The 14,910-nt window shown below is 45.1% G+C and overlaps 1 protein-coding gene across 4 annotated transcripts in view; it reads right to left on the minus strand.

Moving 5' to 3' along the window:
• Positions 1–14,910, minus strand: part of MGRN1 (mahogunin ring finger 1) — a 58,118-nt gene that overhangs the window by 34,701 nt on the left and 8,507 nt on the right. For all 4 annotated transcript variants that reach the window (XM_074596531.1, XM_074596529.1, XM_074596533.1 and 1 more), the window contains exons 3-4: positions 12,319–12,407; positions 6,058–6,204 (exon numbers count right to left, since the gene is read on the minus strand). In XM_074596531.1, coding sequence (XP_074452632.1) covers positions 6,058–6,204; positions 12,319–12,407 — 236 coding nt within the window. The remainder of the gene's footprint in view (positions 1–6,057; positions 6,205–12,318; positions 12,408–14,910) is intronic.

A 14,910-nucleotide genomic window follows, 5' to 3' on the forward strand; every position in this document is an offset into this window, starting at 1 on the left:
ACAGCCAAAAGCAGCAAGAGCACCTTTCAAAGGCCCTGAATAGACAGAGGCTATTAAAAAACCAAAGGAATATCCGAGTGTCTCTCCTACGCAAGCTTTAGTGAAAACAGCCATGCGCTGAGCTACCCGTGTCAGTCGGATTTCATTTTGTGAACCAACTATTCAAACTTCCACATGCAGACAGAATATATAATCACTGCAGTGTCAAGTCCACCGTCAGCTTAAAGGACTGCAGTAGGATGTTTGCGATGAGTGTAGCAGGCATTGCAAAACAAACAAGGAAATGAGATTTTTATTTTTTTTTTAAATAAATATCCAGTACAGCCATTTGTGCATCAGCAACACAAACAGCACAGCCCTGAAAAAGGGCAAGGATTGCAGAGCTAGACTGACCTATTTTCATTGTGTTTTCTCTTTATAATGAGAAAACAGAGCCTGGCAACATTACTAGGATATGGAAGAGAACCTTTTCTGTCCAAAGAGAAAGATCTTTTTCATTAGAACGGGCTGCAAAACTCAATCCTCTCATGTCATATTTATCATCAGCTCCTGATCTGCCTGGATTGCTCATGTCTTTAGAGTTGCCTGTTTTAAGTGCTTCCAGCTACAGGGCTGGTTTGACTTCTTCCCCTGAGGAAACAACCGCTGCTGTCATGTTTTAACTACACAATCCGTCCTGCTAGTCAGCAGGATACCTACAGCTGGAAAAGTCCCAGGGGCCCTCCCAGGAACAGGCTCGTAGTGTGCACATCAAGGCTTTTGCCAGAGAAGGAAGGGACGCGTTCATAGAGCACACACAGAAAGAGACTACGAACATCTCTGCAGCCTGCTCCAAAACACATACCCCTCTCCTAAACAAAAGGCATCTAAGGGTACAAACACATGGACCAGTTACTGCAGGAGAAGGCAGGTTACAAATTGGGAATCCTTCAACTAGTCTGTAGGAGCTGCTGCGGAATACTGCCAGCCCTGCAATGGAAATGCACCGCAGAGCACACTCGTTTATCTGGGGGGAAATTACATGCTTATGGGCAATCACTAGAGAGTAGTCGACATATATTTCGCATGCCTGCATGCTTGTGGCCTCCTATGTGCTAAGGCAGAGATTTTGATGCCATTTAGATTGGGCCCATTCTGGTCATGCTTCGCCTTTTGGCCAAGATGGCTGAACCCTTCCTTGCTGCAGGTGCCGATTGCCTCTACCGCAGGCACAGTTAGTCTTAAAACCCAGTTAGGATCACAGATTCTGACAGCAAATTTCTCTTTGTTTGTAGGACATTTTTGAAGCTGACAGGTACTGCTGTGCCTCAGTGACACTGAGCAAGACAAGGCTTGTCCTCACGGGTGAGCAGTCAAGCTGTTATGATGGTTTCCCCAATCAGGGCCTTCCCTGCTTTCCACCCAGCTGCTGAAAAACTGAAGCCAAAGGAAAGGACAAACAGAGAAAAATCACTCTCTTCAAGCCAGCCAGATCACAGACCAGCTCCCCAAGAGCACACCCACCGCTAATCAAAGATGGGAGTGGATCCTCGGGGAAGACACTGTGCTAAAGCTCACCACAGGGACTGTCACAGTAAAAGAGAAGCACAGCAGAACAGTTTGCCAATTTCCAAAACCAAAGAAAATGGACACATCCAGAAAAATAAATAAAACTGAGAATACTGGGGGTCTTGAGCTGTTCAGAGGCAGGTCACTAATTCCATGCCATTAAAGAGACTCTGGACACCAGAAGACCTGGTTACCTCTGTTACCCTTGGGGTAATGCACAAGCCGATCCTCTGAGAACTAATGTGTTTTACTCTACAGAGTCTTTAGGCTCACCACAAAGTATCCAAGCAAAAGATATTCAAAAGGCGAGACCAGCTGTCCTCTCTAGATTTAAACTAATCCCTGTTTTACCCAAGAGGCTTCTACAGATATCTGCTGTAGCACCAGAACATGCTGGGTACCTTCCCCTGGGAGTGGGGCTGCAGAGGAGAAGACACCTCTACAATCACCACCAGCCACACATTCGCCTTCTCCAGACTTTACTGGTCAGCTGCGGTCCCACAGTGGTGACAATGCAGCTCCCCATGAAACTGAGAGTTCAACAGTTCAGGGCAAGAGGCAGGCAGCAGTTAGGAGCTACATGTTCACAAGATCTTGGCTGGGAAATGGAATAGCTGAGCATATCTCCCAGCACCATTACCTGGGAAAGTCTGCTGAACGCTGCTTTGAGACAGGTTAGGACAGGCAGCACATACTGATAAAGCCACCAGCTTTTAAACGGAGCCCAAACAACTCCAGGAGGAAGCTTCCTGGCTTGCAGAGAGAAAGGCTTTCCCTTTGGCCATGGAGACCAGCTAATCCTGAAGGCAGGGCCATGGCACGCAGAGCCTTCTGGCTCTCAGATGAGCAGAGGCTCCTCAATAAGCAATGCCTCTGCTCAGGGAGAGCCACCTTCCCTCCCCTCCCTCCTCTCCCCCAAAACTGTCTGAACATTACAATGTTCCTAGCAGGAGTTTCACAGGAGCAGGAGCGCTGATACTATCAGGATCAGTGGTTGTTTCAGCAGAGCAGCAAGAATAACTTGTTTAGCGCTTCTAAGGAGCCATGCTGCAGGCTGGGGACTGGGAGAAAATTTCTGGTTTTCACATGGGTCCAGAAAGTTTCTCCCATTTTAGGATTTAGCATCAATTTAGGAGAGTGGAAAAAAAAAAAGTGTTTTGTTTTAAAGAGCATCTTCTTCCCAATCAAGTACTGGACACTGCAATCGAAAAAGTTTTTAATTCATTTGCACATGCTTGTTCCTTGAATGTAGCTGTTTGTTAGCACCAAAAGAAATTGAGAAAAAGGAAAAACTACCAGCCCAGGCAGGGGGAAGCTGCATTCCTATTAGTGCACTAAAAATGCACTCACTCCACTTAGAGCTCTAAGAATGCAGCCCAGATTTTTTTTTTTTCCACTAGAATTTGAAAAGAATAAATCAAAGTAATTATAGCACTGCCCTTTCAGAATTGCTTTGCAAAGCTGAAATCAGAGCTTCAAAAGGTTTTTACTAGCAGCCAGCAAATCCAGAGAAGCAGAGATGCCTACTTCGGGCAGCTGCACTAGCCCCAAGACGTGCTTCATGAGCCACTTCCACATGGAAAAATAGCCTGGGTTGAATTAAAGCAGCTTATAAAGTCTATATTTGTATCTCACTTCCCCCAGCCCTTATTACCTCCGCATCTGCATGAAATCAGGATCATGCCTTCCAAAAGGGTCCCTGGCTTCTGGTGCAGGGCCCCCCCTCGCCCTTACTTATTTATTGTCCGAGAACTCCAGAGCAGAGACAGACAGTTCATCACTCCTACACTACGGGGAAATTAAAGTATGATTTATTAAATAAAAGGCCAGCAGTGGAAGCAAGAGCTGAATCCAAGTGCTTTGACTTTTGACGTAAAGGTTTCAGTGCACTGGGGACTGCCGCCACCCTAGCAGGGCAGCACAGTATCGTCAGCTACGTTTCGTTAGCGAGGTAATGAGTGCTGACTAATGATCCTGGTTTCATGCAGAGGCAGGTAGGGTTCATGAACAAAGGCTTCTCCTCCGCCATCTGAACAGAGATCCGTCTCTCAGTGAACCATGGACAGGGTGGATTAAAAAAATTCATATTTGAAAAAACAAACAATTTCTTTGAAGTCGACAGTTGTGTTAACTTTCAGAAACCCTACCTGGGAATTGTTCAAATTAAATTTATAAAGCAATTAGGTAGTTCATGTTTGCTGCATAAGCTTTAAAGAACAGACAACAGCACTGGTGACAGTCACTGGCTTAGCGTGTGACACTAAATTTCAGTAAAACATGTTCTTAAGTGAACCAGAAACTCTGTTTTCCTCCTCCGATCAACCAACAGAGTTCTGAGAGGAGAGCTACTAGTTACGGAAGACTAAAAAACACACTCTGTCCAGAAACAGTTAGTTATATTCAGTAACTGTAATACTGCCATTAAGCAATTATTCAAGGCACAACTTGACAAGACAGTCTCTTAAGAGTCCAAGATAGAGCAGTTTAACCAACAAGAATGCCACACCACTGATCTCGGGTGATTCAGTTGCGCTTCCATCCCAACACAGCTTGGTTTGAGACACAGGTTAAAAAAAAAAAATATATATTTTTTTTTAGAATAACTTTTTTTTTTGCCATTTTGACATAACAAAATGCAAAACCAGGAGTCTGAAAAAATACATTTTAAACTATACGCATATTCTTTAGACTTAAGCTCTTTGCAAAATGTAGCACAAATTTTGATACAAAGCTTAGGCTGAGTTGTAAATGCAGGTGTTTCCTTGTTAGTGACCAGTGACAAACAAGTTCTCCTTCGAGGTAAACAAAGAAGTGAACAAGCGAAACAAGATTAAATTGAAGATTCAAACAAGACTTGCTGATTTAAGCCATGGCTGAAGTCTGGCAATGTAAATACATCCACCCTGGCCATAGAGGCCCTCGGTTCTCCCCATTAGCCCATAAATGGTTTCCTCCTTAAGTGAAAAAACAAGGAACACTGCAGGGCAGCACAAGGGACACTGGCCACCTCTCCACGTTGTACCTGTATTAGGAAAAGAGGACTTCAATCTCCAAGGCTGCCATTCCAACACCTTCACTAGCACTAAATTCACAGGAAACCTAAGGACCTAAGAGACAGAACACGGAAACTTGATCAGGATTTCTAAGGCATCCTGCTGCATTCAGCTCCGCTCAGGAAAAACTGGATCTGAACAGAAAGCATTTTCAGGGTTTGTCGAGAGATGTTTTTCAAGCACTTAAAAAGAGCTAATTTATTACCTCCCCAAAATAAAGGCAGCCATAGGCTTCAACAGAAGAAAAGGGGCCTAAACAAAAATTCTGGATCGGGATATCCTCCAATTTGCAGGAATGCGCATCTGGATGGGACCATAGAGCTCATCTCATTTCTAAAAACACACTATTCATTGATCATTAGTGGGACGTTTGCACGTTGCATAAAACACATAAGCCATGTTATGATTTATCATACATATTTCTCCCTGCTGAAACCTCTGCAGGTCCCTTCAATACAACGTAAATTCACCCCCAAATCCAGACCACCACTGCAGAAGCCGTCAGCACGACGTGCAGAGAGCCGCTGATCAGCCAAAAGCCTCTACGAGAGGAAGCCAAGAGCTTCTGCAGCCTGAATCTTCCTTTACCCATAGAACAAAACAATTCCTTTGTCCCATGGCCACTGGAAGCCTGCCATAACGTACCAGCAGCTCACATGTACCCAATTCGCACCAGGGAGAGCACGTTTCAGCCACCTTCGCTCTTAACACAGAGAGGAAATTTTTTGTAGTTTTATGGGATACAGTGTTGATTGGAATGGTTTAAACATGTCAATTTAGACAAAAGAAGTTTTGAAATCCGTAGGGATGCTCTACCAGGATACAAGAAAGGCTCCATGGATGAAGTTTTGACCGTTCTTTCTACAGCTAGCCAAAGGTTAATATGTGTACCTGGCAGGAAACACACACATGGGGTTTCAGGCAGTAAATCCTCCTGATAGCCAGCTCACAACACCCTGTGTTGAGGTGGTCATTTATCCCAAAAGAGGCTTTGGCTGGGCCTTAATTTCACAGACTCTCTATGTAAATGTCAGCCTGAAATTTACTTTGGTGGCCCAGATGCTCCTGTCACAGGGAACACAGAAATCCAGTGAGTTAGGAGATCTGGAAAAAAACAGGTAGTATTTGAAGGGAAGGGTGGTTGGTCTTTTCAATTTCATAGAAGATCTTGCTGACAAAGCATGCAGCTGTGAATTCCTCTCCTTGATTGCACACAGAATGGTTTCCCCGCGCCCAAAAAACAAACCAAAAAGGGAACAAGAGAGGATATTGTCTATGTGAGGGGGGGAGGAAGTGAAAGTAATATTCAAAGCTATCAGAATATATAAAACAAAACAGAAAAAGAAGAGATTTCCCTCTCCATCATCTCTTGGGGGTGATTAACGAGGGATGTCTGCCAGGCTCATCACCGGAGAGCTCCTGTGCCCCTCCACGCACCCACAAGCCCAGGACTTACACTGCCATGCCACCAACAAACTCTTCCGTTGCCTGGCAGTAGATTGTGATGGCAACACGGGCATCTGCATCAAACGTGAACTCCAGGCTGTACAGGACTTTCTGCTTCCCATTCTCCTCAGTAGGACTGTCAACATCATCTTTATACCTGAAAGACAATGTCAGAGGATTAGAACATGTATTTATGAGATGCCATCAAGATCACTCCGGAAATCAGGACAAGAGTACTCCAATCTAGGTGTTCTGGGCAGTCAAGGCACCAAGGGCTTCCAGCTGGGGCTTCCAAGGAGATTTCCATTCTTTCTTTTGAGGAAGGTTCTTCCAAGATTTGACTGAAGTTAGTGAAGTGAATTATGCTAACAACAGCGTTGAGGGATCTCACCCAGACTTACAGTGCCAGGACGCAGAACAAGACAAGAAAGTAAACTCTTGAATGCCAAACCCCTAGGAGAAGAAACATTCTCCTTCCTTTTAAATCTTCACATTAGGCTCAGTATTTGGGCTAAAGAAATCCTGGATGGGCCTGATAAGTCTAAGGCCTAATTCTTTGAACTCTGCAAATGAAATGGTGCATAACAGGCAAAAAAAAAAGAAAAGGCATTTCTGTAACACAAAACTCCTGAAGCTCAACAAAAGGTACCTCCAGTATCACACAGATGATATTCAGATCAGAACGCATCCAAATATAGGAAGTTCAAACATCTTTAAACGTAGAAATCAACTAAGCCTTTGATGCTGCTAATGACAAGCCTGTACACATTTATTGTATGAACAAAATTCAGCACATTCAACTGTGTAACAGACGCATGATAACCAGTACGAGTGTACAAGCTATTTCAACTAACATAAAGATGAGTCATAGTTGGCTATGGGCTACTGTACAGCTGGATCCCACTGTGTGATCACCACTGCCTAGTATTACTCCTTCTCCCTACTGCTGGAAAAAGCAGGTAACAAATCCAGTGAAGAAGGTATGAAGCAAGCTCCAGGGCAGCTAGCTATGGCCATGGACGAGCTGTGAGTTACAGTATGCCAGAGGTGGCCAGGGAGACGCGCAGATCCTGGAACAAGCAGCCAACACAACACACCATGAGATCTCCCTGTCCTTGAAGAGCAAAGTGACAGATAGAATGGACGTGATTCTCTGGCAGGGCAGAAGATTGTAACACATAAATTCAAATCCCACTGTAATCCTACAACTGTAGGTACCACTATTAGTTCACGCACCTTGTAGGAACGGTGAATGCAGCAGGCTGCCTTTGAGAGGTGTAAAACACTACTTGATTTGCCATCCAGCTCCAGCCTCACTTGTCAATCAGTATTACCTTAATTGCCACAATGGCTGGGTCAAAGCCAAGCAGCTGAACCATTCAGGAAAAGCTTGGCACCAATCTCTGACTTCACAGTATCAGCCGGCCTCTCCCTTCATTAAACAGCCTCAATGAACAGGCTGCACTGCTGAAAATACTCAGAAATGGGCTAGGCGTACCTCCATAACTCAATCTAAAAATTGTCATGGGAATCCTTATTTATCAAATTCACTGCTGCCTGTTTAAGAAGGTTCCAGCATGAAGTTTACTTACCACCGCACTGAACAAGAATTAAATGTTCAGCTTCAGCAATTTAATATAGGAGGTGCAAAATAAAATTTAAGAGCAGTATAATCAAATACCTAACACACGTACTTGTACTAATGTAACCCTAGTGAATCACTGTAGCATACACTTGCATTCCTGTCTGAAAGACTTGGAGAGCTCCAAACAAGACTTTTGCCAGAGGTTCACCTAGGTCAGAACTGCAAATCAAGCTAGAATACACCCAACATGCTAGTATAAAAAAAGACAAATCCCAAGAACTGAAAGTCTAAACAACTTCAGCAGCCTGGATACAATATACAGTACAGAGCAAGACAGCATTTCACACAAGCTAGTTGCATTCAAAGAATAAAATCATGGCACATGAAGGCTGTAAACCAGAAACACTCTAGCCAGCAGGGCAGGTTTGCCTAGAAAAATTTTGTGCTGGACTGACCCAAGAACATAGATGGCAACAATCCACTCACAAGTGTTGCGTGTGTCCAAGAAAACAGCAGTGCAAGCTTCTGCAAACTATCTCTTGCTGCGCTGCCCTCCGTTGATCTGAGGTCAGCAGCAAAGGATCCAGGCTATGATACGCTTGCCACTTCTTCCAGAAGAAGGGGGGGGGGGGGAGAACCAGCACCCCTTCCAGGCAGGCACCCATGAAGGCTACTTCAGAGGCCTATACTCACTGCATATAAAGGTAGGTATTAAAATAAAGATGCCCGGCACACACAAGAGTTACAGATCGACAGCACAGATTTAGATACCTAGAACAGCCCCAAGTAACAAGGTGGGATGGCTGGGGGAGGGCAGATCATGCAAAAGCAACATGTCATTACTAAAACCATTGACTGTTCTGTCTTCCCAGTGAAGTCACACAAACCATATGGGTTCGCAGATCACCCTCCTGCTCCCAGCTCCACCTCTGCACCTCTCTGCCAGCACTCAGAATGTGCTTCCATCCTTTCAAGAAGAAAAGGGGTTAAACCTAGACTAGAATAGATCTGTTGCCCTAGGAAACCGCTGAGGGGCCACTACCACCTACAGTGCATGAAGAGAAGGTTTCTGGAGGATGCATCTGCTGGGAAGACGTAGAGCCAGAGTCCTGTCTGCCTGGAACAGCATCACTCGAGCGGGGGCAAGGTAAATGTGCCTAAATGGTGACAGTCACAGCAAGGCTGTGTACACATCTTCCTGTTGCCACATGCCTGGTGCTGGAGCTTAAGAAAATCATCTGCCACATAGCAAGGAGTTGAGGTGAAGAAGGACTGCGTAAGCACCTATGCCAGCGGGTAGCTGGACCAAGGAACAAGCAAGAACTGCTTCAGTGCATACTTTGAGACGCAGAAACATCTCATGTTCCACCTTAAGGTGCAGGAATGGGGGGATGTAACTTCAAGTGAATAGCAGGACAAAGTCACACATTTTGCATTTCTTCTTTCTCTGCAAGGGACATGGCAGACGAGGAGGTGGTTCAGGGGTGGTTCAGGTGAGTCAAGAGCTCTTCTGTCTCCACCTGCACTTGAAGTTCACAGTGTACGTTTACAGTCCTACAGACAGTGTTGATGTGAGGTGGCCACAGACGCATGCACAAATTTAGAAATCGGTGACTTTGCAAGGTGTGCCTTTCGGTCATGCACGCAAGTTAAACACACAGCCTTCACAATCACGTGTATAGAGTGGAAGAGACTGACCACCTTTGAGAACAAATAGCTGATCCAACGTTATGGTGAAAAAGGCAAAGCAGGATGACCAAGGCAGCTGAGGCCGCTTGGTCTGACATCACTTCTGGATAAAACAATGGAAGTGCTGGAACTTTTTGTCTGTCTGTTAAAGAATTAGAAGATAAAAATATAATTAACAGCAGCCACGACAATTTGATAGAGAAAGGTCAAGTCGAACCTGATTTCATCCTTTAAGGAGATTAAAAAGTTTGACCAACAACCTAGTAGACATGCAGGATAAGTATTCTTGAGTTAGTATTGTGAGATAAAAATTACAACAGTCTTAGAGCAGGCACTAAATGAAGTAAGAACTAGCTGACGTCTCTATTAACATTGACTTTCATGTGGGAAGACCATCATCAAATGGAGGCTTCCCTATTTGGGGGTTCTGCAGAGATCTGTACACAGTTTAACACTATCCAGGGCTGCAAAGCAGGCAGTCCCAGCACCATCACCACCTCCACCATGGGATGAACCACTCCAAGGATCAAGGTCAGCCCCACAGTACTGGGGACTCACCCGTCTCCCCTCGGTCCCTATCATCCGCGGGCCTCTCAGGCCTTTTTCCAAAATTCTCAGTGGCTTCACTATGCTCCATAATATTGCTGCTGCTTCAGACATGTACCCAAACCACTATAGTTGCGGATTCCTTCAGCACTTTTGGTCCATGATGCTAGCCGAAGCCCAAAGCCCACGCTGAAGCAGAGAGGCTGTCCCAGGATGCAACTCTTCCATGAAACCCATTGCCTTGTGAGTTGATCTTCCTCCTGCAACTGGAAATGCTTTCAAGGTAAGAGTAAAACAACCAGCACCAGCCTATCAGGTACTTCAGCTCTGAACTAAAGCTTCCAGTCCATGATCAAAAGAGGGACATAGGACAGACATCAGGCAGTCTTTTTCTGTTAGTGGTTAACAGCAAAACCCATGCTAGCCTCCTCTGAGGTTCAGAGTCCCATTCTGCTAGAAATCAAGCACTCACACAAGGTGTCATCAGAGCTTCAACATCAATATCCGCAAGTTTATTGCTTCTCTTCAAAGCTGCTGTAAATATTCAGGATTTGGCAAAGCTCAGAATTTTGTCTGGTCAGAGGCAGGCAGGAAGCCCAGAGCGGACGTTCCTCATATTGCCCTTAAAGCCCCACACTACAAATTATGGATCAACATCCTCTTCACAGGTGAGCAATTAATTTTCAATTAAACTCCAGGAAAACCAAAAAGCTTGTGAGGACTTTACCATCAGAATCTACTTTACACCTAGGCACTTGGCTCAGTATCATTTCATTTATGATGGAGGAGGTATTAAATTAAACTTAACTACTCCTGGAAAGAATGTGCAAGCCTCAACCATTGGTTGCAGATAAGCCAAGCTGGAGAGGGCACAAAGTGTCTTTACGTGCATAGAGGGAGAAAGGAAAAGCCCCTAGTCCTGAATGGTAGAAAAGCACGAGACACAATGTGCCCTTGGGGACTGGCAATTAAAATCTCATTTTGGGTCTACACCAGTACAAAATTAAATAGAGTAATGTTGGCAGTGTTGTCGTCAGCACTAACACAGCAGCACGAGAGCCTGTGAGAGCTCATGAGGCAGAGAAAGAACTGATAGCACCAGGAATTAGACAGATGCAAACCTAGACATTGTCAAGGTGCACAGACACTACATTTCAAATAGTCCAGAGCTGCAACTCTACTTGGGGGGACAGGACGTGCAACCACAGAAAGCAGAATGACAGAACTGAACATACTAAACCCCACCAACTCCTTCATTCCCAGCTAGCCCTCGCCCAGTGAAAGAGTCACTTCCCATTTAGCTTCTGAGAGATGTTACACTGCTTATGTGGATGCCTGCAAGGAGAACAAAATACCCTTTCCAGAGCAAGTGCGGCAGGAAAGCAAGGCTTTTTTCCTAGAGAAGTACTTCACCCTTTAGCTGAAAAAGCCAGGCAGCATTCAAAGCAGTTTACCAATGGTTACTTTTTCAGAAGTTCTTCCCCCTTTTCCTGCTTGATCAGTTTTGAAACCACAGGTATTGCTCATTTAAAAAAAACAAAACCAAAACAAAACAAAAAAAACCCCCAACCTTCAGTTTTCACATAAAAAACAAACTGAGGGTTTTGTGTGTTTATGACTCAAAGTACTCACGTTCCACCATGCTCTCAGAACCACCTTGGCTGAGAGCTGAAGCTGGCCCCCTGCCAGCACTCCAGCCCTGCGCCTGAAACGCACAATTCAGAGCAACTCAAGGATCTTTGAGAAATGCTCTGCCTGGACATCTGCCCGGCTGCTCAGACCAAAACAAAGCACTGTATGGTGGGCCCCGGTACTTCAGCCATCTGTTTGGAAGAGGGCAGCCGCAGGTCGAAGTGTTAGCCATTGCGTTTAATCCAGCTAGTGGTGGTTTAGATCTCAATGTAGAGCAGTGAAAGGTAACAGATCTCCATGATTATCCAGGCCTCCTGCCCTATGCATGGGACACAAACCATCTAAACGAACGCATAACACTAAGACCAAACTTATCTTGGCAGCAGGAGAAGCCTGAGGAAGTTTCACTCAAGACCAATCAGTCTTCCTGGCCTGCGACTTGCACCAGAATCAGCTATTTTCTGGCTTCTCCTTGCACAAGAATGCAGAAAGGAATCTGTCCGTAGGGCTTATTGACCTGACTAATATCTTCCGTTCCTGCTAGTGATTTCATGGTTTTGTTTACCACTCTAGTCTGTCCTGTAAAGACAGATACCTTGCTGATCCTGTTTGGAAACACAGATTATTCAAGTCGAGGGATAAGGAGCATATAAACCACCAGAAAGCTCTGCTCACAAGGGAGCACAGAAATCTCTGGACATATCTAGCAACAAGGATCTGGAATTCAGCTATTTCTCCAAAACCTTATCAAATACAGTTTGGCTCTGGATGACAGAACACTGGGTTGAACAAAACGAAAGGTTCAGGCAATAACAGTACCTCACAAGTCGGAGAGAGTCTTTGCGGATATTCACCAAACTTCTCAGTGTCTTCACTGGCTCATGTGGAGCTGGAGTTACATAGGGAAACTGGAACAAAAAGGCCAATAATTCTCCTATTATTATACTATAAAAGGTAGCAGCATGTTACCTGGCATACAGTTTACCCTAACCAAGAAACGTCTACCTTTAAGGGTACTCAGTACAGCAGCAACAAGGAACAGTAATAGAGAATTCTATTTACAGATAAATCAAGCATGTTTCAGGGTGAAAATCCTGCTCTGGCCCAGCAATAGCTCATATTGGGGGTACACGATTTTAAAAAGGGCATTTTCACAAGCTCTTCTGCACCCCGAATTCTCAGTCTGGAAAGCCTTGCTCTCACAAGCTTTTATTTCCGCTAAAGAAACCACCTCCAGCTTGAGCAGAAGAAATGCAGCTCCTCCATGTGTGTTACAGCTTGCAGTTACTTGACTGCTAATCAGTATGCCGAAGCCCTGGATTACTGGGGGAAAACTCTTTTTATTCTGAAACAATGGGGCAAACGTTCTGGAAAAGAAAAGAGACAAGGATAGGGGGCCTCATTCTATTCTACAGTCAAGAGACCTTCTCTCACAGATTGTGCTTTAAATAAAGGACGATATGCTTCAGACTGTAATTCCCGTTACTGGTCACAGAATTTCCAGCAAGAAATTCAAAGGAAACTGCTTACAGTGGTGACTGCAACCTGTACAGCTGGTTGGATGGATCTCCCATCTGCTCGGCCAAGTCTGAAGCTGAAACATCCACTCACACAACTGCCAAGTTTGATAGGTGGAGACACGGCCACGCTCCAAGTCAGAGCGACGGCAGGACACAAAGGTACAGAGCTACGGGACAGGCTTTCAGGCAGAAGGTTACTCCGAATGCATCCAGCAACAATGGCACCACGCAACCTCATTAGAGTTGGGGTCCTTCAAACGCACACCTACTAGGTGGCCTAAACATGTAGAGAGAGTGACTGACACAGAGCAGGACACAACCCATCAGTGTTGTCCCCTCAGGCCACAGAAATGTATTGGTAGGGCAATAACCAGAGCCTGAGAGAAAAACATCCTGTTTCCTGATCTACAAAAGAACACCACAGAAGACCCCATGCCACAGCCACAGGCAGCAGAGAACTCAGGGGGCAGCAGCAACTACCTCCTTTGCACCCCGACTGCTCAGTACTGTGGTTGGTAGCACTGCTCTACACAGAGCACTCAAGACCTCAGTTACTCCAAAGCAAGAACTTGGCCCACATCCACAAAGCAGTTTTGCTGCTCTGTGTTCAAGTGCTTTTTTCCTTGAAGATTAATCAGAGCTGCCAAAGGGCATTAACTTTACATAGGCAAACTATATACCATGACAGCCTCCCTTCTCTTAAACCTATTTGGCAAACACCCCACTGTGTTAATAGCATTCTCACCCACTCCCCTCTGAAGAAATGATGAAATTCAGTGCTGGGATGTCTGCAAGGAAACCCAGGCTGAGACATGCAGGCAATCTGACTCTGCAAGGTTAGTCCCTACAGCCACAGGCACATGGGATACTTAGCTAACAGCTGAGCTTTTGTTGGAGCGCTGTGTGGCTGATAGTCAGTGAAGGAGAAGTGGTCAGCTTTTAACCACTGCCCTGCACAGGCTCTGTATGCAGACACGGTGTAGGGTATGGGATGAGCATCCCCATGCCTGCATAGCACCGTTACATCCAGAACAACTTCCATCTAAAGTCCCTCCTTCCTAATTCTGTTGCTCATCTGCACCTTCTGCTTGAACAAGGGCTTTTTGGATTCTCCCTTGTTCTACCCTGCAGATTCCTGTTAACTAACTGTGGTGCACAGCCTGAAGACAACTTGGAAAGCACAACGTGCTTGTCATCAGTCCAATTCAAACATCAAGCCGTGTTGCCTCAGTTTCCTCATCTGTAAAGCAGTGGTGATACTGAACTGCCTCCGAGCACTACAAGCATGAATTAACTAATAGTCGCAGCTTTTCTGAAGATGAGAACCATGACATCAATTTTCATTTTCATGCTTTGAAGCTGCAGGAAAAACTAGGAAAATAGCTGGCAAAACAAGCAGCTCTTTTTCCTCTCCGGTAGTCTGAAAACATCTCCAAATGGCTCCTACTCTGTTACCTTTTGATTCTTTTTAAGCAGTTCTGAGAGGCAAGAGAAATCCAAAACTTAACACTCGCATAAAGTTCCTATCTGTCCCTCAGAACAGTGTTATTCCCTGTTCACAACAGAAGAACAAGCCAATTACTCCAGCAGGTAGCTTTTCACAGTCTCGTAAAACACATAAGCCCAGAAATACCTCCATGTTCCAACTGGGAAAAATAAAGGAGAGACCTTCTGAGCAGCCCACCTAGGTTACAAAGCAAACAAAAATCACCAAATATCAAGATCTGTCTTAACACTGCCCTACACCCAGTCAGGCCACTCGTTTACGCAGAGAACAGCATTGAACACCGTCTGGAATCCATCCAATGAGCCCAGGAGCCCTGTGAAGTTCAGGCTCTGAGGGAGGATCTGCTTCCCAGTCTCCTTTCTGCAGCATGTTTTACAATCGCTC

Source organism: Larus michahellis, chromosome 8 (assembly GCF_964199755.1).
Source record: "Larus michahellis chromosome 8, bLarMic1.1, whole genome shotgun sequence".
NCBI lineage: Eukaryota > Metazoa > Chordata > Aves > Charadriiformes > Laridae > Larus > Larus michahellis.